General features: G+C 39.9%; 1 protein-coding gene across 9 annotated transcripts in view; it reads right to left on the reverse strand.

The window, feature by feature from the left end:
- Positions 1 to 669: 669 nt before the first annotated feature.
- The window catches only part of SUSD1 (sushi domain containing 1), a 51,921-nt gene continuing 25,122 nt past the window's right edge, over positions 670 to 27,468 (reverse strand). For 3 of the 9 annotated variants that reach the window (XM_089488472.1, XM_089488463.1, XM_089488450.1), the window contains 8 exons: positions 26,413 to 26,590; positions 24,560 to 24,657; positions 22,041 to 22,227; positions 17,405 to 17,498; positions 14,738 to 14,996; positions 5,284 to 5,323; positions 3,310 to 3,403; positions 670 to 1,539 (listed from right to left, as the gene is read on the reverse strand). In XM_089488472.1, the coding sequence (XP_089344598.1) occupies positions 1,326 to 1,539; positions 3,310 to 3,403; positions 5,284 to 5,323; positions 14,738 to 14,996; positions 17,405 to 17,498; positions 22,041 to 22,227; positions 24,560 to 24,657; positions 26,413 to 26,590 (1,164 nt within the window). In that variant the 3' untranslated portion in view covers positions 670 to 1,325. Of the gene's footprint in view, positions 1,540 to 3,309; positions 3,404 to 5,283; positions 5,324 to 14,737; positions 14,997 to 17,404; positions 17,499 to 22,040; positions 22,228 to 24,559; positions 24,658 to 26,412; positions 26,591 to 27,468 lie in introns of those variants that run through there. The other 6 variants (XM_089488458.1, XM_089488481.1, XM_089488489.1 and 3 more) reach the window with 6 other exon arrangements.

Consider the following 27,468-nt stretch of genomic DNA (forward strand, 5'->3'; position numbering starts at 1 on the left):
GTTGGACTGGATGGCCCTTGTGGTCTTTTCCAACATGATTTTATGAGGAAGACCCCAGGACCAAATCCAGTCCCTGAAAGTGAAAACACTGCTATTGTCAACTAGGGCAAGAGATATCAACAATAAGGGTGATGGACAGGTCTAGACGTTACCAGTATAATTAACCAACATGGGCATATTGAAGAACCGCCATTCGCATCACTTTTCTTGCTGTTCAGGAGGATAGTTCTCCTGGAAGATTAGTGGCAAACCTAGCTTTGCAAAAGTCATGCCTATTGTACTATAAGCCATCTAACCAGGCTTCCTCAACCCAGTGCCTTCCAGATATATTGCACCATAACTCCTTTCTTCAATTAACAATGTCACTGGGCATTCTAGCTGGGGATGATGACAGCTGTAGCTTAACCTGTTAGGAAGGCACAAAGGTTAAGAATAAATACATCTGCAGGGTATAGAATGCTGTGAAATCTTGCCAGCATGGAATGCCTTCCCATTGCAAGGGGAAGAGGAGTACTTAATTTGTTTGCTGAGTTCATTTGTTTTTGTGAATTCAGGGTGTGAAAAAAAAACACTTGGTATGGTTGTTTGGCTCTCAGGGAGAATCAAAGTGTTTTCTACCAGGTGGAAAGTGAAAATGACTGGAGTCAAGAAATATCCTACGATACGTGCTTTATTTCATTTTATCCGGTTTTATTTTACTTCTGTTGCACCTTACGTTTTCTGTCTCTGGGTGTTTTGAGCAGAATATACAGTCAGCCCTTCTTATACATGGACTTTTTTATACATGGATTCAAGCTTCCACAGTTTGAAAATGTTCCAAAAAAGTATAAATTTCAAATATCAAACCCTGATTTTCCATTTTTTATAAGGGACACCATTTTCTATGTCATTATATTTAATAGGACATGAGCATCCACAGATTTTGTTATCCACGGGGGATCTTGGAACCAAACCCCAGCATATAACAAGGGTCCACTGTACTTAAAATTCTGTATCCATTTGGACTGGGTGAATGTTTATACCTTGAAATACAGTGTAGTTCTCATCAGTTATGCACAGCTCAAACAATGCAAGGTTAGTTTGTTTTAACCTTATTGCATAAGGGTTAACTGAGCAAACCCCTGCATGTGAGCTGAAATAGCAACTATTCACATTTGCTAAGGAATTCACAAAGATATGTGTGTATACAGAGCATTTATCCAATATCAGCTAGGAATGAAAAGCAAATGAAGGAAAAGATGAGTCATAACAGAAAATATCACTTTATTCCAAAATGTGAAGGCAGGAGCTGACATTCTTTGGGCGAATTTGCTTGGTCTGAGTATTCAAGATGAGGGAGACAGCCACTGGTTCCCTCTCCTTATTGTATTCCCTCTTCCACATGACTGGTAGATGTGTGCATTAGAGAAGAGAAACAGTCTGATCACTGAAGATGATGCAGCACTCTGCTCGCCTGTACTGATGATGATAGATAAGTGTCCAGTTTTATGCAAAAAATGTCTTTTGGCCAGCTCAGCTGGAGATGTGTGTACTGCTGTACTATGCAGATAAGAGCCAGGGAGTGGTTAGGGGACAGGAAAAAAAACAGTCAACATTAAAATATTTTAGATGGACACAGAGCTACAGAAGACAAAAAACAAGCAAGCAACCAAAAAAAACCCCCTCCAAAATACTGTCAGTATTGGGAAGTTGAGAAACTTGAGGTTTCTAAGGTGGCAGTGCTCTTCCTCTGGGGAAGAATTATTTTTTAAAAAATAATGGTACACGGTAATAGTCATATTTAATGAAATTGTACAGTATCATGTCTCTACTAAGCTGTGCAAATTTACAGTGCTTTATTAATAAAATTTAATAACAATAGTAATAGTAATAATAATAATAATACATGTATACAGTATCATACTGCAAGTGTAGATAGAATGTAGATTGGGATCTCCCTTATAATATGTGTCTGTCTTTCCTGCTTTGGAAATTCACAGTAGATCAACCAGGATTTCTGACTTCCTTAAAAAAAACCTACAGAACCCCCCCCCAAAAAATTTGGCCATGTGTGTGTGTGTGTCTGTACTCACACACAAACATAACTGAACTGCAAATTTGTTTTCTTTGAACACAGTAAACTTTAGTTTGTTTAAATTGTGGCTTCTTAGAACATGGTCAAACCATGATTTTAGAAATGAACCGGGGCTTAACCAGGCTTGCTCATGTAAGAGGAAACAATAAATTCCCATTAAGTCTGTGGTGATTCTTATTATTTAGTCTTGAAATAAATTCTTCTCTACAAAAAGGAGGAAAAACACCCTCTTTTCCCAGTCTAAAACTGTCTCAGTAAAAAAAAAAAAAAAAAAAAAAAAAAGCCAGGGGAGGTTTGCTTAATGAAATGCACCTCATGCACAATACCCACCACATTCTCAGATAAAGGATATTATTTTGTGACAAAAGAATGTGCTACTTTTAAAAAATGGCACATAGGAGCGTTACAGACTGCCCCTTTGGGGCGGCCTGTAGGCACTCCTTTCCCCGCTGGATCGGGGCCTCAGCTGCCAGAATGGCAGCCTCCGAGGCCCCGATCCGCCACTTTCCAGGCCACAGGGAAGCAGCAAAAGGCCACTTCCCCACGGCCTGGAAAGGGGAGTCCTTGGGGCTTCATGCCCCAAGGACACTCAACGGAAGCGGGGATGCGGAGAAAGGGGCCACTCAGACCCTTTCTCCCTTGCGTTGCGGGCACAGCCATCTAAAGGCTGCGCCAGCGACGCAAATCGCAGAAGGAGCTCCGTTTTGGAGCTCCTTCTAGTGATGCGGAAAGGGTGCTCTATGCGCCCTCGCACGGTGCAAAGACATCACATCCACGCCGCCCCGTTTGGAGGTGGCGCGTTCATGACGTCGTAATGGTGGCCCCCATGTGGAGCGGGCGCCCCCATTTTGTACGTCCTAGGGACATATTAGGGTTAGGTACGTGTGTAAGGCACGCACTTTCCCTAACCCTAGTACGTTCCCAGGACGTACTTTGCGCCCGTCAGTAACAGGCCCTATTTACTTAATTGACAAAAGGTGGGGCTGGCCTAAAGACTAGCATACTGTCTTGGAATGAAAAATTACTTTGTCATACTAGCTTATTAGTAAATATGTCTGTACTTAAGTTTTAAAGTGAGTTCACACTCAGTGCAAAGAATCCTTTACGCCTGTCCTGAGAATTTGTTATATGTCTCCCCTCTAGTTTCTCAAAGGTTTTCTATGGTGACAATTCTTTTGTACAACCCTAACTCAACAAGATGATTGTTACAAAAGTTAGTATTTTGCTCTACATACCATGCTATGCAAGACAGGAGAAACAGGATAGAGCCGAAAGCAGCTATTGACCCTAGTATGACAACAGTCAAATGCTGTGGTGGGGATGATAAGTCTGAAATGAAAAGGAAAAAATAACACAAAACCTCAAGTAGACAGTCACCAATTGGTCTTGCGATTCATCCTTTGAAGCAGCTTTCCTCAATGGTGTGCCCTCCAAGTATTTTGAACTTAATATCCCATATGTTCTCAACATTATATTTGAGACTAATATAATGCATTTTGGAACTGCAATCCAAAATATTTGGATGGGAATAGGTTAGGGGAAATTGGTCTGAAGGAAGTGACATTTTAACACACATACAGACACCAAAAGAAACATAGTTCTCTTGAGGCAAAGGTTAGCACTATTTATATGTCCAAAATATATAATTTAATGCATATGACATCAGAAAGAAAAAAGGAACATAACATTTGGCTGAGAGTTTGGGCTTAATTGTGGGTTGTGCATGTCAGGCATCATGTTTGTTTTTCAACAATGATGGGTGATAAGAGAGAGGGGGGGAGAGATAAACAATGCCTAGAAATTCAATATTGTTTGCAAGTTCAAAAGGTAGAATTAAATGCAGCTACAAAGGAGCAGCTGAAGCATACCGCTGGCACTCTTTCCGTTACATCTGTGCTTCCTCTCAGGGGTGAAGCCATGCCAGGAAACATATTTTACTCAACACACAAACCAGGTGAGTCCCAATTTCATGGATATGTTACAGCACCATACAGAGATGCAAAATTTCTGGGATTTTGAAGCCACAGAAGAGACAAATATGTCCCTTCTACACAAGAAAGGTAGGAGGATTACAATTTTTGGAAACACTGAACTAAATACAGTATTTACATTTTTTAAAAATCTTAAACTTACTTCATTACTTTAAGAAGATAAAATGTGTTTTGTGTAGCTCAAGCTGTTATATTTAATTGGTATTACGGGCATATCTGCACAGGCCAAATAACACCTTCACCCCCATCTTCATGGCAATCTGACAATGCAAAACCCAATCTCCTATTCTGGTGTGAACTGTCATGATGACATATAGACAGTTCAGCAACAAATCCACATTATACCCCCTTAAAATGGATTTTAAAAACCCATCCTTTGATCCAGATCTTCCCAGAAAATACAGAACCCTCCAGAGTATGTCAGGCACTGTTCACATGCATTCTGCTATGCTGCTCACCGATGGTTGTGTGGGTCACTCCCACTGAAGTCAGAATGAAGCACCCAGCCATATGATCGACAATGGATGCTTCGTTTTTGGCCTCAGAGGCACATGTTCTGCCGCTGGCAGCCAGAACAGCACAGCACATGGGCAAACAGCCTCCCGGCATTGCTCCAGAGTGCCCAGGTAACAGGAGGACTTAACTGGCTTTAAGTTGCAGTGAACTGAATGGGGCATTCTTCTGAACAGACACACATAGGATTGCACTTTTAGATAAATTTCTTTGGCTCCTTACATGTATTTTAAAGCCTTGCCAGTTTATTTTGTTTGATGAAGAGAAGATGCAATAAGCTAAAGGTAGGAAACAGTAAGAAGAATCAGAGGCTGTGTCATACAATGATCTTGCCTATGTGCTTCAGACACAATGTGGCTGATGAAACTCAGCTCAGGCTAAAAACACCAAAGTGTGGCATACTGTGCAAGTTTTGAAAGCTCTTTCCTAGAATTGTCATAAAAATTCTGCTTGATTACTAATCCAGACAAAAGCAGAAGCAGTGTTACCATTACTACCATTGGTACCTGTTGCAACCATGGGGAAAATACTTTACTATATTGCTTTAAAAGCATTTCAATCACTCTTTCTTGGAGATTCATATATCTAGTTCTGTCTGTTTCTTAATACAATCTATGAATTCAACAACTACACACATTTCTTTTATTTTATTTTCTTGCAGAAGTAGCTAGTAGTTATAACCTTCTGAATCAATTAAAAACTAACCTTTTATTTGTGCCCAGATCACACAGGATTGCGTTCTTACCTAAAAAAAACAAACACACAAACCTGCATCAGTTTTTCAAATGTCCTAATTTTCACTGTGATTGTAAATCTGCAACAGCCTAAATGCTAATTAGAGTAGAGCTACTGAAACATTAACTAAATGAGAAGTCAACACTTATCTAAATCTCACTGATTCAAGGATGAGACTCCAGTTGAGAACAGTAACTGGATCTAAGCCTATGTTATTTGGCAGCAGCAGCTAGCATTGTTGAATGGCCCTCCATACAGAAAATGGCAACCTCTGAACACAGAAAACTGAAAGATCAATGAGCTTAGATTTCTATAATAGCTTAGTTTTCTATAATTCGGGCAGGTGGGTAGGCGGGCAGGTGGGCTTTCTTACTTTCTGTGAGAGCATTCAGGATTATGAGCTCTCACTGGCAATCTAAAGACCTACAGTTCAGACACTATAGGCCAAAACAATTCCACATAATACTTGTTTACAATCAAAGTACAACATTGACCTAAGAGCTTGTGTGCGCATACCTATGTTCCACCTCCACAGACACTGTATATTGAAATTATCCTCAAAGGTGTTCTGCTGAAAGGAACACATCCAAAAGCTCCTTTGGGAATATGGAACTAACTATGCAGTATCTAAACCAGGGATGAGAATTGTGCAGTCCTCTAGATGCTGTTGGATTGCAACTTCCAGCAACCCTACCCAGCATAACTACTAGAGTAATACTGAGATCTGAACATCAGCAATATTTGGATCGGTATATCAACCCCAATCAAGAACCAAGCATGTGTCCCTTTCTTACAGTCTTGCAAGTAACATCTCAGAGAACTTTAGCTGTAGTGCAGTGCTAGGCATATCTATTTGGAGCCCTCAATGAAACTTATTTTCAGGGTGTTATAGAAGTGCAGCCTTGGGAGAGATAAAAGTGACTGCCATTTACGTGACATTCAGGAGGAAAAAGGGGAGCAAGAGTATACTATGTTAAAGGCTGCTTCCACACTGCAGAATTAATTCAGTTTGACACCACTTTAACTGCCATGGCTCCATCCTGCTGAATACTGGGATTTTTAGTTTGTTGTAGTACCAGAGCTCACTGGCAGAGGAGGCTAAATATATCACAAAACTACAAATCCTATAACACCATAGCATTGAATCATGGAAGTCAAAGCGATGTCAAACATCATTAATTCTGCAGTGTAGATGTAGCCAAAGGACAATGACAAAGACCACAAACAAAAAGCTTTCAGGCAGAATAAATAAAGTTGTTACTGGAATTAGTTCTGACACTTGAGCAAGTTGCTTACATTGGAAGTATCTGACAGAACAATCCTATATACATCTACTTGTAAATAAATTCTCATAAAATTCAATGTGTCTTATTCCTAGGTAGATTGGTAAGATGACAGTGTGTGGCATTTTATGGCAATCATTAAAATAAACAACATATGCTTCTAATTTCTCCAATGTACTGATATTTGCCTACTTTTTCTGATTTGTGTTCTCTTGTCTTAATGCAAGTGCATATCTAAAAAAAACACATAACTACAAGAAGGAAAAATCATATGCATCATTGACGTGATTTACAGAAAAGCATAGCATCACACAACTGCTCTCAAAGCAAGTGTTTTCAGCCTAGAAGAGTTATATGTGAACTGACTGAAGAGAAACTTTGTCTTGACACAAGGCTGTCCGATACAGTGGCATGTAAACCTTTTTTTTTAAAATGTGGATCTTACTAAATGTTTTAGAAGCATTAATGGATCCTCTTGCACATTTTACATGCTCCCTGTGAAAACAGTTTTTGTTCTTATAAAGATAATGGATGTTTTCAAAGTTCTGCCTTGAGATAGCAAAGGAAGAAAGTGTGGTCCTTCCTCTTCCTGTTCAAGGAAAAGATATTAATGTATTTCAGTGACTGTTGATCAATTACTGTGCTTTTAAAAATGCAGGTGTGGTTGTTAATGATACAACACCAGAATACAGCTAGGATCATTAGAGCTACTTTATGTACACCTAAACATAGTGAGGGGTTTTAAATTAAACTTTTTATTAGTTTTTTTTAATACAGCACAAGAGCACCAACCCTTTGTCCACAGTCCATCCACACTTCCCAACATTTGCCCCATCCCACAAACTCAACACTAATCTAAGTGGCTAACTGCAACTATATTACATATAATTTGGCCGCACACAGAGGCATACAATAGAAAACAAAACAAATATACAAGAGACAAAGGACAAGACAGGAAGGGGGAGGGGGCAAGGGGACAAATAAGGGATAATAATAATTCTAATTTCCCTTCTCCTAAAGGACAGAGACCCACCCACCATCACCAAAAGCTCTGCTATAAACTGCTTTGAGAATCCTCTCAATTTTAAGAGAACTTGCTCATGTTAGTGTGGTTGAAGGAGGACCTTCCAGACAATGAAGAGAGCAGAGACAACGAAGGAAACTGGGCGGGGGGGGGGGGGCTTCAGTCCATCTAGTCCCCTGCCAAGCCCCTGAAGGAGTGCTAGACCGTCCAATACCATGAAGACAGTAGAGACAAGAGGGGAAGCTTAGGGAATTAACAAACAGTGGAGGCATGACATAGGGAGGAAAACAGCTACTGGGCAGCAGAAGTAGTGGTCGGTATCACTAACGTGAGAGAGCAGCAGTGACACCATAGCTACCACTTGTTAGCACTGTGCACAGGGAGATGACCCTCTTTGTGTATCCCCCTCATCACCTAGAAAACCCTATGATGAGACACAGCAAGTGAGACACAGACAGAATCAGAGCACTAATAGGAAGACATAAAGATGGCAAGACAAGTAGGAGACACACTCAGAAAGACAAATGTAATCCGAAGCAGCACCAAACATAAAATAGGGACATGGAATGTCAGAAGCATGAGCCAAAGGGAAAACTTGACAAAGTAAAAAAATAGAAAAGAAAAAAGGAATACATGAACATAGCAGTACTGTGGGGGATGAGTGGGTTAAAATAGACAGGAATGGGTCGTTTTGATTCAGACAATTACAAAGTATTCTACTTAGGGCATGAAACGACACGAAGAAACAGGGTGGCTTTCATACTAAGAAGAGATGTGGCAATGCAACATCAGGCCGAATCCCCTGAAGACTTCATGGGAAAACCTATGAATATCATCGTAATTGAAGTATACCAACCACAGAGGCAGAACAGGAAGAAATTGAAAGATTTTCTGATGGAGTACAGGAAGAAATTAACAACACACCAGAACAGGATGTCAAGCTGATCACAGGCGACTGGAATGCCAAAACTGGAAGCAAAGAAGAATAAAAAAACAATAGGCAGATTTGGATTAGGCAAAAGAGACAAAGAAGGTGAGTGTCTCATAGATTTTTGTGAAGCCAACAACCTATTCATTGCAAACACATTTTTCATTCAGCTAGAAAGAAGGCTATACACATGGACATCACCAAGTGGCCAACACAAAAACCAAATAGATTATATAATTGGAAGTAAAAGATGACAAAGTTCCATTCTGGTGGCCAAGATTAGACCAGGTACCCAACTGTGGCACAGATCACGAACTACTCATATAAAAAATCAGAGTAAAACTCAAGAAGAAAACAAAACCGGTCATTATACCAAAATATGATCTAAACAATATCTCATCAGAATTTATTGACAATACAAGGAACAGATTTGCACTACCAAGTAATAGACTGAGAACTAGAAGAACTATGGCCTGAAGCCAGGGGCATAATAAAAGAAGAATGCAGATAGACACTGTCAGTAGACAAAAAGAGAGAGAGAAGAAACGATGGATGATAGATAAAACACTACAGGTAATAAAGGAAAGAAGAGAAGCAAAACAAAAGGAAGGCAGAAACAAACTAAGAACCATTAATGCAACAGTACAATGGCTAATGTGAAAAGATAAAGAGAACTTGTACAATAATCAATGCAAATAAATAGAAGACAACAACAAAAAGGGAAGAATGAGAGACCTATTCCACAAGAACCTGGAAATCCAAGGACATTTCAAACCAAGCACCAGGACGCTCTATGACAATAAAAATAACATAATTCAAGACCAAGAAAGAATAAAAAGATGGTGGATACAATACACAGAAGAGTAACATTAAAAAGATGATAAAATGAATGACATGTTGAACAAAGAGCCACATGAAGATGAACCCTAAATTCTAAAAAATGAGGTAGAAGCTGCAATAAAGGAAATGGTGAAGAACAGATGGTATCCCAACCAAACTGCTGCAACCCATGATGACAAGAGTCAACTACAGTGCTAACTAACATCTGTCAACAGATATGGAAAACAAAATGATGGACAACAGATTGGAAAAGATCAATATACATTCCCACCCACAAAAAAGAAGACACAAAAGACTGCAGCAACTACGGGACTATAGCACTAATCTCCCACGCAAGCAAAATTATGCTCAAAATGCTGCAACATAGATTCCATCCATATATGGAGAGAAAAAATCCAGAGGTCCAAGCAGGGTTCAGAAAAGGAAGAGGCACCGGGGACCATATTGCAAACATACAATGGCTAATGGAGCACACCAGGGGGTTCCAAAAGAAAATCAACAAGTGCTTTATAGACTATAGCAAAGCCTTTGACTGCATATATTATGAAAGGCTATGGAATGCCCTTAAAGACATGAGTGCCAACACATTTAATAGTCCTGATGAGGAATCTGTACTCAGGACAAGAGGCTACTGTCAGAACAGAACATGGAGAAACAGAATGGTTGGCCAACTGGCAAAAGGGTCAGAGAAAGCTGCATTTTCTCACCCTACATGTTCAACTTAAATTCAGAACATGTAAGAAAAGCAGGATTGGACATAAAAGGAGACAATGAAGAAACAGAAATGGTAAAAGAGTTCTCATACCTGGGATCAAAAACTGTTAGAAACAGGAACTGCAGCCAGAAAATCAGAAGAAGATTAAGAATGGGGAGGGCAGCTATGAAAGAACTGGAAAAGATCCTAAAATGCAAAGATATACAACTGAGCACAAAAGTTAGAATCATACAAGCCATTTCACTGGAAGAAACATTAATCCTAGGAAAGATATAAGGAAGTAGAAAGAGAGGAAGGCCTCATGCTAGATGGATGAACTCTATTAAGGAGATCACGGGCATGAATGTACAGGAACTAAACTGAGTAGGGGGTCTTGGAGATGTCTCATCCACAGAGTCTCCATGGCTCGAGATCAACTTGGCAGCAGTTAACAATAACAAAAGTGTGGTTGGCTGTGTTAAATTCCAAAAGTTACTTGGGAAAAAGAACTAACTGCATGGATCTTTGCCTCCAAAATCATATAAGAATTAACATGGACAGATAAATACAGATATCTACTGAATAATCTGGCACTAAATTAATAAATCGCATGGTACAATGTATGGTATTGAAAGGAGCAGTTCACACAATATATTTTTTGAAAAGATATACATGTGCATGTGATACAAACATAATTAAGGATGTTCATAAAATTCTCCCTATCTGAGTTCTCTTCAGATTTAGAGATTTCCCAGTTAATTGATCTTGTTCCCAGAGCAGCATCAATTCATTACTAACCTATCATATTTTTATTGTTTTCTAGATTTGTTTTATACAGGTGGAAACTGATGCAGTTTTCAATTTGATCATATCTTTTGTTACAGATTACTGAAGTGCACCACTGCAAGCATACATTAGTTAAGGAACAGAACAAAAAGAAATCTTGATGCAATTGTTCAATTATAACATTCCTTCTTCACTATGTGATTCAAATCAATTCATATATGCACTGGTGTGCATCACTTGACATATAAGGGAGGGAGGTGGAGATTAAAAGAAAAAAGCCGCAGTAAACCATGATTCCAAAAAAATCTTTAACTTAAAACAAAAGGAAAACAAAATGAATTCATAGGGGAAAAAATGAAATGGAATTGAGCCAGTTTAAGCCTAAATAGAACAATTTGAACCTGACAATCGCTGGATACCCATGATTATAGCAGAACCTCTGAAAATAATTATTAAGAGCCTATTCCTCTTCTAATGGCAGAAAATAAGGTGGTGGCAACAAGAAGAAAAATATTGATGGCAAGGGAAAGAAACAGCTGGTGGAGGTAGCAATGAGAGAAGGAGGCAGTAGGTGTGAGCTGCCAATTCTTTTAAGGCCCAGCTTGTGGAGGAGCAGATAACAAGTGATTAGCCAAGCCACCCTGCCAGAATACTGTGGCCCTGAAGGGATACATTTGGTGCATGCAGCCTCTTTCTCCAAGTGCTGCTGCTGCCACCACCCCTGTAGGCATTTGCCAAACAGATTTTTACAGGAGTAGTTCACTACTATGGGATCCTGGCCACAGTATCAGCTGCTTAGGATGCTATTATATGGACTCTTTATCATAGGGCTGTGATGTATTAGGAAATCCAAAATTCCAACTCCAAGCATATAGATTACCTAGATCAGTGCCACTCAAAGTGATAGTGGACCAGTGCCAGTCCCTGAACCATTGGCTGCCAATCCTTGGTGAATTTTGAGCAACAAAAAAACAAGTGTAGCCAATAGGCATTTAATATGTTCCCACCTGTGACACATCAGAAAATGAAAATGCCTGTCCCCCACATCCGTTCATGTGAGATGCATTGACCTAGATTACTGCTACTTAAAGTGGTTGTCTTCAAAATGGTGATGGTCCAAGAGCCACTGATTAACAGTCTACAGCTAGTTTCTGAATATAAAAATAATGGCTGGCGTCATACATTGCAGTTTTGGATTAATAAGAAGAGCTACAAATCCTTTCAGTGCTCTGTATTCATCTATGCTATTTAGGAATACATATATATACATGATCCCCCCCAAATTGCTTAATTTTAAATATATTAAAATGGTGTACAACAATAATAAAATGTATGATATAAAAATACCTAGAATTAACATTAAATATTCTTGTTATTGCAAAATTAGGCAGGTAAGTAGATGTGTAGAAATAAAAATGGTTGGAGAGCGTTAAATGTTGGTGGGAAGTGTAGCCCATACAGGCAGCAGAGCCCTTGTAGAGCTTAAAGGAGCTCTACAAGGTGCCAAATCCTATCACCTAAATTGGTTCAGCACCCTGCATACATCCTTTAAAGTGAAGACTGAAATCCAATTCAGATTCACCACTCCACTGACATCAGAACCATAAGATGCCACAATGCTAAATGCCTCGTTTCAAGCAAATATGGTTTGTTTCACAGTACAAGTACAACTCCTGTATCTGCAGGTCCAGTAACTGAGGTTTCATTTACCTGTACCCAGAAAAGAACAGTATCTCTAGACATCTGGAGGTCCTCCAGCACAACTCTATGGTCAACTTCCACAGGACACAGACCACAGAACTGCACTGGAGATCATCAATTTCTAGAGAGAGCACCTCTCTAGGCATGTGGAGGTCCTCCAATGTGACTTCATGGTGAATTTCTACGGGAAATTAAGCATTCACCATTATCTGTGATTTTTGCTAACTATGGTAAGTTTGAGAACATATCCCTCGTGGATACAGGGGGTTGTACTGTACTTCCGTCTACATCCTGCCTACTGCAGCACTCCTGCATGAGAGGTCAGGGCATAATTTTATAGAAAATAGCATCTTGGAATCCACTGAGCATTTTTTATAAAGATTCAGACAACAATAAACTTTTGTTCACTAAAGGTTTCTGTCTGTAAATCTACTATATAAATTGGATTTGGAACATGTGCCTAAAAGGATAACTTAAGCTTAAAGTTTTCATTTTCAATTCTATTTTCATGTATAAGCTATATGCTCCCCCTTCCCTCTTTCTCTCTCTTCATGTGATAAGGATTTCTGAAAATATACTAAGCTTCGTTCATCTGTGCAGGGTGAGCGACTTGAAAGAATTTGGAAACCAGACATTTAAATGAATGCAAGTTCTAGTTTGACCAAGGGCATATTGTGAACTTAAATGTCTCATTATAAGCTAGATAATTAGGGATTTTATGGAACTGCAGCAGCAACAAGGTCTTGTTACATCAAATGACTGCAGTGGGTGGCTCATTCAACAATGAGCCACCCAACAGTTTCCTTGAAATTTGACCATAATATTAGAGTTATATTAGATGAGCAAGGAATACTAGAAATGATCTTATACTGTCAAATGAGACCACCTTTTACATAAATACTGTTACAAGGCTTGGGAAAGATTCACCTGAAGAAATTTCCTTGAGTATGTCCTTATTAAGATTTCATGCACAAGAGGGGGAGGGATGAAATCTGAGTATGTGCTATGAGATAAGGTGTCATGTGTTTCTTTCCCTTTCTTTTGTACTACAAAGACAGAGGTACATCTCCGTGGCTATACACCTTTAGAACAACTAAATTACCTCAGAAATTAAGGCATCAATCACAAGTCTTCATTCCCCAGGATACTGTACAGAAATACACTCATAAATCTTTCTCTTTTACCCATGCGGTGTCCTTGAGTGTGTCTGTATAGGATCACATAACCTTGTTTCCAGGGCATTTGGGGCTCCAATTTTAAAGTGAATTGCAGAGCTGCCTAGTGGTGCTTCTGTAGTATGCAATATGAAAAATGGGGAACACGAGTGAACCACCCCATCTAATACCAATTCCCCCATGCTCTGCAATGTAACCCAAACTTTGTCAGATGCTTTAAAAAGCTACAGAACTTTCTACCTCCCATCTTTTGTGGGAGGAACAAAGATGTTTTAAAGAGATGCACATTAGTTCTGCCCAACCTGATGTATCTCCCTAATTTCTCACACACACATTAAAATACTCTGGGATCTTTCTTTGGACGCCCTTGCTATCTACAGTGGCTTTAGGAGACAGGGCCTACTTGGTATTGGTGTCTCAACTGTGAAATGTTCTCTGTAGGGAGACTTGCTTAATGTCTACCTTAATATAACTTCAATATCAAATAGGCTTCATCTACACTGTAGAAATAAAGTGACACCACTTTAACTGCCCTGGTGCCATCCTACATAATTCTGGGATTTGTAATTTTCAGAGACACCAACACTCTTTGACAGAGAAGGCGACAGACCTTGTAAAACTACAAACACCAGGTCTCCACAGAGCTACAGCACTTAAAACGGTGTCAAAATGCACTATTTCTAGAGTTGATACACCTGTAAAGATTTTTTTTTTTGGGGGGGGGGGAATCTCCAGACTCTTTAATCTTTTGCACTTTGTTTTTATGCTGCTTGCTGTTTGTTTTGTCTAATTATTGTTACATATTGTTAAAATTAGTTAATTACTGTTCTACTTCTTTTATATAGTGATGTGCTAACATTCTTGTTTGCCATTTATTTTCACTGTCATATTAACTTTTTGTAAGTCACCCTGGGAACTTCTTGAAAGGTAGGTTACAAATCAAACAAATGTAATTCTCATTCAAAACACTGTGATTCTTAAGTGCACCCTTACCCCATTCCACTCACTGACAGTCCTGAGTATAATGCAGTAATCTTTTCCTTGTTTCAAGGGAGCGTTGTAATATTCCCCGTAGTAAAGCCTGTCTCCCAGGGCAAACTTCAGTCTGTCGTCATCAATGACATAAGCTGGGAATTCAGCTGCCACGTAGCCATCTGAGTCAGTGCCTTTGCCAAAGTAGGTTAGACTAGTCAAGGAATAACAATTAAAGCTGCACTGAGAGCTCCAGGGAATAACAATTGCTTGGTAAGAACTAGAAAGAGAGAGGGAAGCATTAAGTAGCGTCAGATGCTGTTCATATCCAATTGCTTTTTGGTGTCGGTATAGATTCCCTTCAAAGTGTTTAAAAAACCCTCAGTCACTGCTCATTACTAAATGCAGAGAATAAAATCATTTCCAGTTCTGAATTTTTATGCAAGCTTCAGTAATGCCAATATAAGTCTACAACCATACTATCCAGACTGTTCAATCTGATTAAAAAAACAAGAATTTGTGGGATAGAGGACAGCTAGTCCTATCTAGCCCTGCATTTTGTCTGATGCACATGGGAAGCCTAGAAGCAGGACTTGAATGCAATAGCATTCTCCCATTCATGTTCCACAGCAAGTGGTATACAGAGGCATACAGCCTCTCATACTACAGGTTATACTTAGTCAACTTGACTGGTAGGCTTCATCAATCTGTTTAGTGCCCTTTTCAAACCATCCAAGCTGGCAGCTATCATTTCAATAAGAACTGTAACACCTCATTAGTTATGGGCATGGGGATATGGAAAGAGCTGGAAGATCCTGGGGCAACTACATAGTATTAGTTGCAGGTGGACCTAAGTGTAGTATAGTGCTTTTAGCACAGATATAAACTGCAAAATCTTGCTACTATGGAAGGAAGCATTTGGGGAAACTATTAACATGAGTATTAAGCCAAATCCCTAACTTTTATAAAAGTTTCTTAGAAAAAGCTTCCAGCCGATTAGTCTTTTATTATGCATGGAGATATGGAAAGAGCTGGAAAATCCTGGGGAAGCTAGTATTAGTGACAGGTAGGCCTAAGTGTAGTATAGTGCTTTTAGCACAGACTGCTAAATTGGTAAAAATTGCAATTACAGCAGATTGCTAGCAATTTGGTTGCCATGGCTCCATCCAACAGCCATTTTTTTACTCCAATCGAACCCCCCCCCCCAGTGCAATTTATCCTGCTTGATGTTCACACTTAAAAGTAGCGATCTCCGTTGTTGTCAATCAAATGCGGTCAAGACGGGTCTCTTCTGGCAGGCCTTTCCAGATTAACCATCCCGGCCCAGGTTCCCAGGTTCCCTGATTCCCTCATTCCTCCCGTAGCCCCATCTTAGTGATGGTTGAGGATCAACAGAGGGATATCAGGGTTTTTAGTTTTAATTGCTGTTTTTATGCTTGATATTGTGTTTTTAATATGTTATACTATTTAATACTGTCTTAAGGGGGGGAGGGATAAAGGGTTTTTAATTGTCATATTTTATATTTTACTGTTGTTAACTGCCTGGATTGGTTTGCCAGAGGGCGGTATACAAATTATTATTATTATTATTATTATTATTATTATTATTATATGCATATTCACTTCAATGGTGACGTGTCATGTATCTGCTGCAGCCATTCGTCAATGACATGGGTACTTCCCCCTCTCCTTTTTAAAAAAAATCTAGCAGTAACATTCACATATTCTATCAATTTGTCAAATTTAATTTTTTTTAAAAATGCCAACCCCGGTGGCATCCAAGCAAAAAGTGTATGAAAACTTGTACTTTGGCTGCTGTGGTGGGAGCAAGCGAAAGGGAAAAAAATGTAGCACAAATATTCACATATTCTATGTATTTGCCTAATTTAAAAAAAAAACGGCTCCAGCAACATCCGAGCAAAACTTTTATTTTGGCTGTAGTGGTGGGAGCAAGCAAAACTGAAAAAATGTTAGCCCAAGTATTCACATACTCCATCAGAAAATTAAAAATAAATTAATTTTAAAATCTGCTTGCAAAGCGACCGGTGCAAGAGGGGAGGCATTTTCCACCCACTGCCCACCCTCTGACCTTTATCCCTCTCCTTAAATGACCCGATCATGACCCATTTGTTCCCATTTGCCAACACCACAGAAGAACCGGGTTTTCCGGGGGGAAAGTGGGAAAAAACCTGATATCGGAAACCTGCGCTGAGGGGGATTTGCCCCAGTTCGGGTGTGCAAAACCCCGATCCGGGTGTGCAAAAACCGGCGCCTGTGGGAACTACCCACTTATAATCTGGTTTGAAATTCGGTCTATAATGTAGTGTGAATGACCTCTTAGGGTAAAAGAAGAACCAAAGTACTACTGATTGCAGCAATGAAAAAGAGGAGTGTTACTTCTGTATGCTTTAATTAATGAAGAATTTAAGTGCAAGAACTTTCCTATGTGTCACATGTTTCTATGATCTGAGAAATCACTGGATCACTGGAATCAATAAGGCAAAATCTATATGTGGTAGGAAGTAGATCCAAGTATGTAAGAAATGAAGTCTCTTGATTTAGAAGGACATTTGAAAGGATATGGAACAAAATCATCTAAAAAGATAATTTTCAGAAACAAAATATAAGAGTAATTATTAAGCATTCTTGAGTGCATAAAACACAATATATAGCCTTAAATGTAGAAACCTTATTGGCCCATTTCTTTCTTCGGCTTTCCTCAGGTGCAACGATGGCAGAGAACCTTGTACTGATATGAATTCTATTTCTGGGGACTGTGGATCTAAAAAGCAAACCACACATTGTTGTCATAACTACACAGTTTATTTATGTATTAGTTCATTTGTTTTTTTTAAATACCTGTTCTTCCTCAAACAGAAACTAAAGCAACTTTTAAAAGGAAAAAAATATTAAATCTACAATAAGAGCTATAAGAAGAAAACAAAAATGGCAACACTATGAAGAAAGTCAAATAAAAACACAGTCTTAAATACCAAAAAAAATCACTTTTTATATTTTGAAACTAAATAATAGCGTTCAGCCCACATGAGATATTTTCCTTTTAAAAAGCCATTTTTACCAGGTACCTAAAATTGTTGGGGTCTGATGTCAGAGAAACTCTTAGGAAGAATGTTCTTAACACTGGTGACACAACTCAGCTCTTTATGGAGAGTGGCTGTATTTCAACCAAAGGATGAGTAGAGACTCAAATGATGGAAGAGGTGCTCATGGAAGACCACAAAGGGCAAGGCAGTCTTTAATATAGGAATTATACATTTATTTTTAATGTACAAAGTTATGTATGTGTGGTGCCTCTGTGTGTATAAGTATGTGTATACATTACTCACTGCAATACTTACTCTTTGGAGATGTATGAATATGTTTTTAAAAATCAGCTGTGAAAAGTTCTTAATCTTAAAATATTTTGCACAACTGTTTGTCACATGTAATCCTGTGGCCCCAAAGGGAAACAAGCCCTCACAAACCTCACAAGTTTGATATGCTGTAGATATGCTGATATGGTGTAGTGGTTTGAGTGTTAGACTGCAACTCTGGAAATCAGAGTTTGATTCCCAGCTTGGCCATGGGAACCCACTGGGTGACCTTGGGCAAGTCGCATGCTTTCAGGTTCAGGAGAAGGCAACGGCACACCTCCTCTGAATAAATCTTGCCAAGAAAACTCCATTATAGGTTCGTCTTAGGATTGTCGTAAGTCAGAAACTACTTGAAGCCACACAACAAGTTAGCCACCTGTCTAATTAGTTGCAAGTCTTTTTAATAAATAAAATAACATGCTACCTGGCTGAATTTCTTTGGTCATAGAAAAAAATACTCATGGAAGAGAATGGGTGATTGGAAAACATATACAAATTTACTGGATGGAGCACATTTAACTGTACTTCTTTTAAGGAGACATACTTTTATTTTTAACACGAAGTAGCTTTACCAGCAATAGTATTTCATGAGTTTAGCAGTAGAGGGGGAAATTCCATGCAGGTCACTGGTCTAACAACATGGAAGTGTGGGTAAGCATGAACTGGCATCATGTTTGAGTAAATAAAAGCAGCAAAAGATAGACAATTGGCTCTGTCTGCATGGCTTCACTTGGACTAAAATAAACACAGTTTTATTGGAATGGAAAAGACCACAATTTTATTGGTTGCAGCTGAAGAGGCTTGAACTAGCATGGGTCCGCATCCAGACATCCACAGAACCGCCTGCCAGTCAACAGAAACTAATTCACTAAGGCTGCTTTCTGTACATCCCTTGCATTGGCGTGGTACAGACTGCCCCAAAGGGGCAGGTCTGTGGTGCCCCTTTTATCTCTGGGTTGGGGGCAGGGCAGCCTCACCGGCAGCCCTGCGGCCCCAATCCGGATTTTTTCCGGGCCACAGAGAAATGGCAAAATGCCACTTCTCTGTGGCGCAGAAAAGGGGTGTCCTTGGGGCTTCATGCCCCTGGACACCCCGGGAGCTGCAGCCATGGAAGAAAGGGGCCACCTGGCCCCTTTCTCCCTGGCATCATTCTCGTAGCCATTTGGGTGCTGTGGGAACAATGCAGCGCCCAAAAGGAGCTCCCTTTCAGAGCTCCTTCCCGTGCCACGCCCAGGCCGCTGAAAGCGGCCTGGGATGGCACAGAGATGTGATGCACGAGCCGCGCCATCTGGACATGGCGAGTGAGTGATGTCATCATCGCAGAGGCCGCCATGATTACACCGCCGCCACATACTAGGGTTGCGGGGTGTGCAGTCACTCCGCCCGTGCCTAACCCTGGTACATGGCCAGGCCATAGTTCCCCATTTAGCTGGATATGGCAGGGTCGACCATTCCTGAGCTGGGTGTGATACTAGATGCCTACAAGACTCAGTCCCTGAGGGGACCCCTACAGTGGGGCGGATGGGTACATAGGATTGCAAACTGGAACTGTCCACATGCCAAAACCACCAACCTGTAAGAAAATCAAAATGTCTCATACTCTAAGGAACACATCTCATGACACAAGAATAGGCTTGAAGCCCAAAATTAAGGAGAGATGGCGAGAAATAGCAGCCAACTGAATTTGTATTCAGTTGAGCTACCTTATATGACAGAAAGCTTTCCATCTGTCTTGGAAGCTCACTCTTTTCCACTAATCTAATTGCTTGGTCCTGCTGACCCACAAATTCACACAACCTCTTGAGAAAGAGACAAACTGACATGACAAAGAAAATGGTGCCCTGCTGCCACTTGCCCAAGATGCAAGCCCCAAAATGGCCTACCCGATGAACTGGAGGGACCATTTAATCATTCCCCACTTGAACATTTCTTCACACCTCTAGCTGCCTCACTCTGGTCCCATGCCAACCCTTCCTTTGTTACAAGCAGGATTGCTAAAAACTGGTCCTATTTTTGAAAGTTCTTTAAAACATGAGTACTACAGGTTTATCTTTTTTAGAAATGGTTACATGAAATTAAAGGTTACTTCACCTTGTAAATCTAAAAAAACCATGGGGAATATAAATAAGTAGGCTTTTAATATGTAATCACTCTTAGGAAATCTTCTTATAGGGGTGTGTGCCTGTGTTTATATTTTTATATGTTTATATGTATGTAATTTTAAACATAATTTTATACTGTTTAAATGAAATGATTTTAATTGTTTTTTAAAACTGAATTGGTTAAGTTTTTAATCAGTTTTATATGTGAGATACCTTAGGTCGTACTTCATGAGAAAGGCAGCATAAAAAAAATCATATCAAATAAAAATGAGACACTTACCCCAAACTAATAATCAAAGCTTATAGGTTACAGTCTGTCCTCTGTTTCCACAAATTTTTTTATCCATGGATTCAAGTATCCATGGCTTGGAAATCTTTAAAAAATATATAAATTCCAAAAAGGAAACCTTATTTTTGCTATTTGGTATAAGGGACACCATTTTATTGTGCCACTGTATTTAATAGGATTTGAGCATCCACAGATTTTGGTAATCCACTGGGTGGATGTGGTCCTGGAAGCAAACTCCAGCTGATAGCAATGGCCTATTGTACTTTCTAAAAATAACATTCCACGCTCTCATCATAACTAAGAAGGTGGAGAGACACCACCAGGTATTTAAATAGTGAAGCAGAGACAGCCAGCATAAGAAGGCTGCCTGCTCATAGGCTGCAAAAGGGACTGAACTGACTGTGCAGCCTGCCTCCCAGTCCTTCAGTACACTTTAGTTTTTTGTTGTTTTCTGGGAACTGTAAAAATTGGGCCTGGGAGTCAGGGGTGAGAGTGGGGGGAGTGAAAAACAGAGAGAAACATCAAGCAGCTGGCAGGACACAATACGGAGCTGATAAGGATGAATATGGCTTTGATGAGTCACAAATCATTCAGGCTTTGACAGATGAATAATTTAGCAGAATATTATAGTAGTAGGTTAGAAGGTGGTGGACAAGAACAGCAGCAGGCTCTTCAGTGAGGTATTTTAAAACACAAGAGTTATCTACTGTATCTGGAAAACAGAAAAAAAGCATGATCCATCAGACTGAGCTGAGGAAGCTGATACTTTTTTAAAAAAAACTTTTAAGATCAGCCACTCTTCACAGGTAGGAAAAAAGAGTCTTGTGGCAGTTAAAGTCCTAAAGGATTCTTCTTTCGTTGGGACTAGCAAATGGAAATAAGCCAAAGTTATTAAAGATACCATAAAAAACACCGCTGTGTTACTTTATAAGGAAAAAGAACACAATAACTGTGAAGATGCTGAAACAAATTTATCTGCTGAGGATAAACAGCTTCACCTAGTGGATGATTACAGATGGAGGGAAACATGGAAAGAGCTTGCAAAGAATGTCCTCTATGTTGGAAGCCCTCTGACAAACAAGCTTTCTTCAGTCACAGTGCTAGAGAAATAACTACTACTACTACTGTATGTACTTGATCATAAATTGACCTAATTTATGAGTCAAGGGCAGGTTTTGGTGCCAAAATTGTGCATTTTGATATGATTTGTGGGTAAGTCAAGGGCAAAACTTGGGGGCGTGCAATAAAGGATGTAAAAGATGAAGCTAAGGAAATTATGTCAAAAGAACTTAGAAACTTTTGGAAGACATACATGTAAAGTCACAGTAAAAGCCTCTGCTGTGCTAAAGCCTCTGCTTAATATAGCCACTAGACATCATCCTTAATATTCTGCACTTTGCCAGTGGCAGAGTAAGTGGCATTGATTCTTATTTGATCTAGCAAAAGAGGGGCTTCTTAATGAATGGAGAAAGTACTTAAATATTCTCAGTAACCCCGACCTCTCACTCTGAAGCCTGATCTTGTTAGAAAGACAGAGAAAAATGTAAAGCAAGACCTACCAGTGATTTGGGTGGTCATGTAGAGTAAGATGCTGTGATCCAGGTTTGCTGTGGAGATGTTGACAGTGTAATTGCTCCCTGGAGGCAATTGAAGACACATTTCTGGAGTCTGAGAATTTGTGGTGAAATTAAGAGTCACCTTATGACAGAATTGTTTCTGATACCAGCGCAGGCCTTGTATGTGAAACTGTTAAGGAAATGTGCAAAAAGGGTGTGAATTGAAAAACTGTTGACATTTATTGCATAGTGTTGGGGAGGGGCTTTAATGTGACCTCCTCACTGAAGGAAAAAAACATTTTGGAGTAAAAAAAATACTCATCATACCTCCTGCTCTTTCCATTTGCATAATAATGCCTCCACTCAACTGCCTAGCACTACATGTGGAAAGGAAATAGTCAAACAAGCGTTAACTACAGCCTAACTTCAAAAGTGCTCTGGAAATGATTAATTCAGGCCTCCAATAACAGCAACTTGACCTTCCACGAATAGCCTGCTGTATCATGCTGGATAGAGGATTCTGAAGCTTATAGTCCGAAAAATAGATCTTGTCCAAGATCTGGTTGTATTCGCGGCTGGCATACTTTCTGAGAGGTACTTGTGCCCTCTCTGACAGATTTGAAGTTTCCAAACACTAGAACAAAGGATTGGGAGAGTTAACCACCTCAATGTGGCATCATTTCAACATGAAGGAAACCACCAAAAATGCAAAGAAACAAGAAGGCTGTAGTTGAGCCTGCTCCCTATTTATAGGCTTTGTCCTTACAGAATATTTTTTATGTAATAGTGCTACTCAAAAATGTGGATTCCCATCTACAAATTGAAGTGTTTCGACCAGCCATTCTACCTTCTCATAATCATGTCTACCATCTTGTTTACACACCCATCTTGTGTTGAAGAAGACCACTCACATATCTAGCCTAATTAGGGCTGGGTCAGCATGGGCCAAAAAACTCCAGGAGCAGCCTGTAATATTCTGGCCCCAAAGCTACCTCGAAGTCCCCCCCCCCCTTACATGGGCACTATTAAGTGACACCAGGAAGCTATTCATATGCATGTCTCTCTGTGCCTCCCAATGGTGGCGTGAGTTGCTCCTTCTGAGGGTGAAAATGATGTGCTCAGTGTTGTTCACATTGCTGTATCCCTTGTTCCAACCTGTGAGGGGGCAACTCCCACCAGCGGAGGTGAGCTTGCACAGAGGGATGTGCATGCAAACAGCCACCCAAGCATCGCTCTGGATTTTCTGGGAAGATCCAGAGCAAAAGGTGACTTTTAAAAATCTGTTTTAAGGGTGGTATACTGTGGGTTTGGTTCTGAACTGGCTGTATGTCATCAGAACAATTCACACCAGAATCAGGGATTGGGCCCTGCATCATCTGGACTGATCACCGTGAGGAGTGGGAGAGGATATTTTACCTGGCCAGTGGAGAGACAGTCTAGATCTTTAGGATTTACCCTTTGTATCCAGAGGGAAGGTCAGCTGAGCATTCCCTGACAGCTGCAGAAGCAGGTTCCAAGGCCTCAGTGTAAACTCAGCTTTACAACTCATACAAAGCAGGCAGAAAGTCAGATTCTAGCTCTGAGTTACTTATCAAACTGGCATAAGTGGTGGTTGGAAGACAACTCTTCTGCTTGCTTCAGAGTGTTAGAATGTAGGCTGCTTGGTTCTTTTTTAAAATCAAAACTGGAAATTCAGGCCAGGGATCTGATTATTCTTAAAAGGATGAAATAATCCTAGACCAGAAATGAGCTACTGCTTGGTGGCCAGGGAGCAATTTTTTGCCCTCCAGCTCCCTTCCATGAGCTTCACCCACTCTCCATAGTGGAGTTGCCTCATGTTCTGACATGATTTTGAGAAGGATTCTGATGAAAATAGTGCCGTTCGGTGGTGTTTCTGCACATTCCACACTTTCCACAAATTTTTGAGGCAAAAAATGCCTGAAAAACCACTTCTATTATTTTTTTTAATCCAGGCCTTGTTGGGACGGTGGTGGACTTCAAGGCCTCCTAATGTGGGACCCATCTTATCCATCCCTACTCTAGATCTATAGTTCTGGCACATATTGAGGATTAGAAAATGATCAAGCACCAAAGTCCAACCTATATTGTAATATGTTACACACAGCAATCTATAAAATGCAAACATAATGTACACATTTATTTGTAAATCAACATGCTACCTGCACACTGAAAAAGATTTGCTTGCTAATGCTATACCTTCTAAGCTTCATGGAAAAATCAGTTCAGTTGTCTACTGATAAGTCTGAAGTTAGCCAACAGATTTTAGGTAGCATCATTGCCTTTCAGCCCACTGCTCTGAGCAAATGTTTTAGAAAGCTTATCAAAACTCCAGAGGGTGGCAACCAGTAAAGTATGTATACTAGTAGGTATAATGGGGCAAATGTAAACATCTCTGGCTTCTATGCCTCTTTTGTACTGCTCTCAGCAGTGTTAAAGAAAGTCTGTCCCATTATCTTGGTTTCAGTACTTCCCATTAAACTCAGAAACTGAACATCACTTACTATATAGGTTTCTTCAGACTGTGTTCTTCCTGATTCTCTGTCCCATTTAATGCAAGTGTCATTGAATATGGAGATGTTGCTGAATCCAATTTTCTTTTCTGGGAAGAAAAAAAAGATGAGGAGTGAAAAAAATTCAGAGAGGGGGAAACAAGATAAAAAATTAAAACTGTATCGCCAACAATTTTTTCCTAGGAAAATGTCCTGTAAATTACATTGAATTATTTTGGTGGGAATAAATACCTTGCATCCTAGTTTCATTTGTATTTATTTCAGTTGACATAATTGGAGTGCTTGGTTCCAATCTTTACTTGCGGGGGGGGGGGGGGGGGGTTGAATTACTACTGCTGTAAGCATTATTCCTAAACAGAAACTCTGATATTTGGCTCCAGTTTGGGGAAGGACATTAGCAGCCCAACACAAGATGACTACTTTGGTAAGGAATTACTGTGGGAAACATTTATTAGGTATGTTCACACTACAGATCTAAATTGATTTAATAATCACTCCCGTAGTTGTAGTCTCATCAGCTCTGAAAATTGTAGTCCCATCAGTGGAAGCTACAGATCTGTACGAGAATTTTCAGCACCTCCTATGCACATTTATAGGATTTTGGATCAACTTCTGTAGCAAGTTTGCATATCTATGGGTTATGTGTATGCGCGCACATGTGTGTAAGTGTGTATGTGTGTATTTTACCTATCCTCTCTACATGACAGCTTTGGTAGTCCATCTGCAGTGGTTTTCCTCAGAAGCCAGAGGTATGCAAATCTGCTACTGGGAAGCCTATGTTTTTCAAATAAGCAAGTCATTTATATAATGTAAATCCAAAGCAAACATAGGAAAGGAATCTCCAATTAATTTTAGCATATGTCTTTAGTACAATGGTGGGGAACATGCAACCTTTCAGGGCCCATTTTCTAGCCCCAATGACTCCACCAATTATTATTTTTTTAATCTCCAAATACCTCATGGGAGCTATTTTGTGGGTAACAGTTTTCAACATTTTGGGCATCTCTTGAGCCATTCTAGGATCAGGAGAAGCTATTTTCCTATCAAGAAAGGACCTGGAAGTTAAATTCCAGAATACTTCCTGCTGGGAAAAATTCCTTGTATGAATTTAAAATGATCCACAGAAGGAGAAAAACACAGCAAAATTGCCTCCCATGCATTCTAGGAGGCAATGAGGGATTAAACAATTTTTTAAAAAATTAAACGGTCCTGTGGCAGAATGCAGGGGTGGCAATATGGCTACCTTACCCACAACAATTGCCCAATTCTGGTTTAATGTTCCTGAGTACTGCCACCTCTGGGATTGTTCACACAAAGGTCTATGTCATGCATAAAGGTACATATGCATATGGTCAATTGATAAACCAGGCTTCGGTGAAATATATATGCACACACATATGCACCCAAGGGAATAGCCACTGTTTGTGTAATAACACAGGCATGAAAATCAATGCAAACTACTAGAAAATGGTAGATTCTGGCAATACCAGTCAACAGCTCTAGGACACTATTCTTTGTTGAAAAGTCGAAGGCTTTCATGGCCGGCATCAATAGTTTTTTGTGGGTTTTTCAGGCTATATGGCCATGTTCTAGCAGAGTTTCTTTCTGACGTTTCGCCAGCATCTGTGGCTGGCATCTTCAGAGAATGCTTTGCCTGGAAAAATTGGGTGTATATATACTGTATGAGCCTGGGAATGCAGGAGTGATTTGCATGTGTATTGTTTTGTGTTGATGGCTGGCCTGTTCTAGGAGCTATTCTTTGTTCCTAGAAATACAAATTTACAAATCAAATTAGTCAAATTAATGATCATTAGTACCAACATTCTTTGGCATGTAGAACCTACCAACTACTGGTTGTATTATTCTGAGTGTTAAAATCCATTCGGAGGATTTTGCATAGATTTTCACAGTGTAATTTGCATCCTGATGCAGCTGCAAACACACATTTACGGCCTCATCAGTTGCAGGAGGGACAATCAACATATTTGTAGTTTTATTTGATCCTAGCATCCTCATAGTAAGCTGTAAGGGAAATAGAAAGCAAGTCAGTTCTCAAAAGCATAACTTCGGGGGCTATTTACAATTTAAATTGGCCTGGAAATGGCAAGAAAAGATCTCTAAAATTACAGATTTGTATTAATGATGGGCTGCCTTGAGCTAGTTGCAAGTGAAGTACCTTTGGTCAAGCTACATATTAATCCAGGGTGGATATACACTAATCAGAATATTTGGGGGGCATCCCTGCAGCTGCTCTGACCTCCTCCTGTTGCCTCAGCATTCTGGGTGGTTATCTACACAGCATCCCACTGTGCCACCCCTCACCATGAGTCACTCCCACTGATGCTGAAAATGAGGACTTCGGCATCAATCACATGTCTGGGCAATGACCTCAGGGAAGCAACTTGCACCAGTGGCAGTAGGCTACACAGTGGGATGCTGTATCAAACGCCACCTGGCATCGCTCTGAATTTTTTTGCACGAGCCGTAGAAAATTGTGAGTCTTTTAAATTCACTTTAAAGCAGGGATGGTCTGGATTCGCTGTGGGACTACCCTTCCCACATGTAGACACTCTAGTTGAATTGGGTCTTTGGCCCTGCATCGTCTAGACAGCAACATGAGGGCAAAATCGCTGCAAATGGCCCATGCAAACATACACCAAGAGTCTAATATCTTCCAAGACCTCAGCCTGAATTACATCAATTTTATGTTAACTGTGTGACTCACTCCACTGCACCCTCTAGAAGAAATCTTGGCCATTCAAGTCATGACATTTTCCTAAAAGCTGTACCTAAGACTCGTTCCCACTATGATTTAAAGCGAATTGCTGATCGGTTTATATGACTGTCATTCACATTTAAAACCCATTCCAATCCTACTTTTTCCAGACACAAGTTTTCTA

The sequence above is a fragment of the Sceloporus occidentalis genome, unplaced genomic scaffold, assembly GCF_023333645.1.
Source record: "Sceloporus occidentalis isolate IW3139 unplaced genomic scaffold, rSceOcc1.0.p SCAF_1, whole genome shotgun sequence".
Classification (NCBI taxonomy): Eukaryota; Metazoa; Chordata; class Lepidosauria; order Squamata; family Phrynosomatidae; genus Sceloporus; species Sceloporus occidentalis.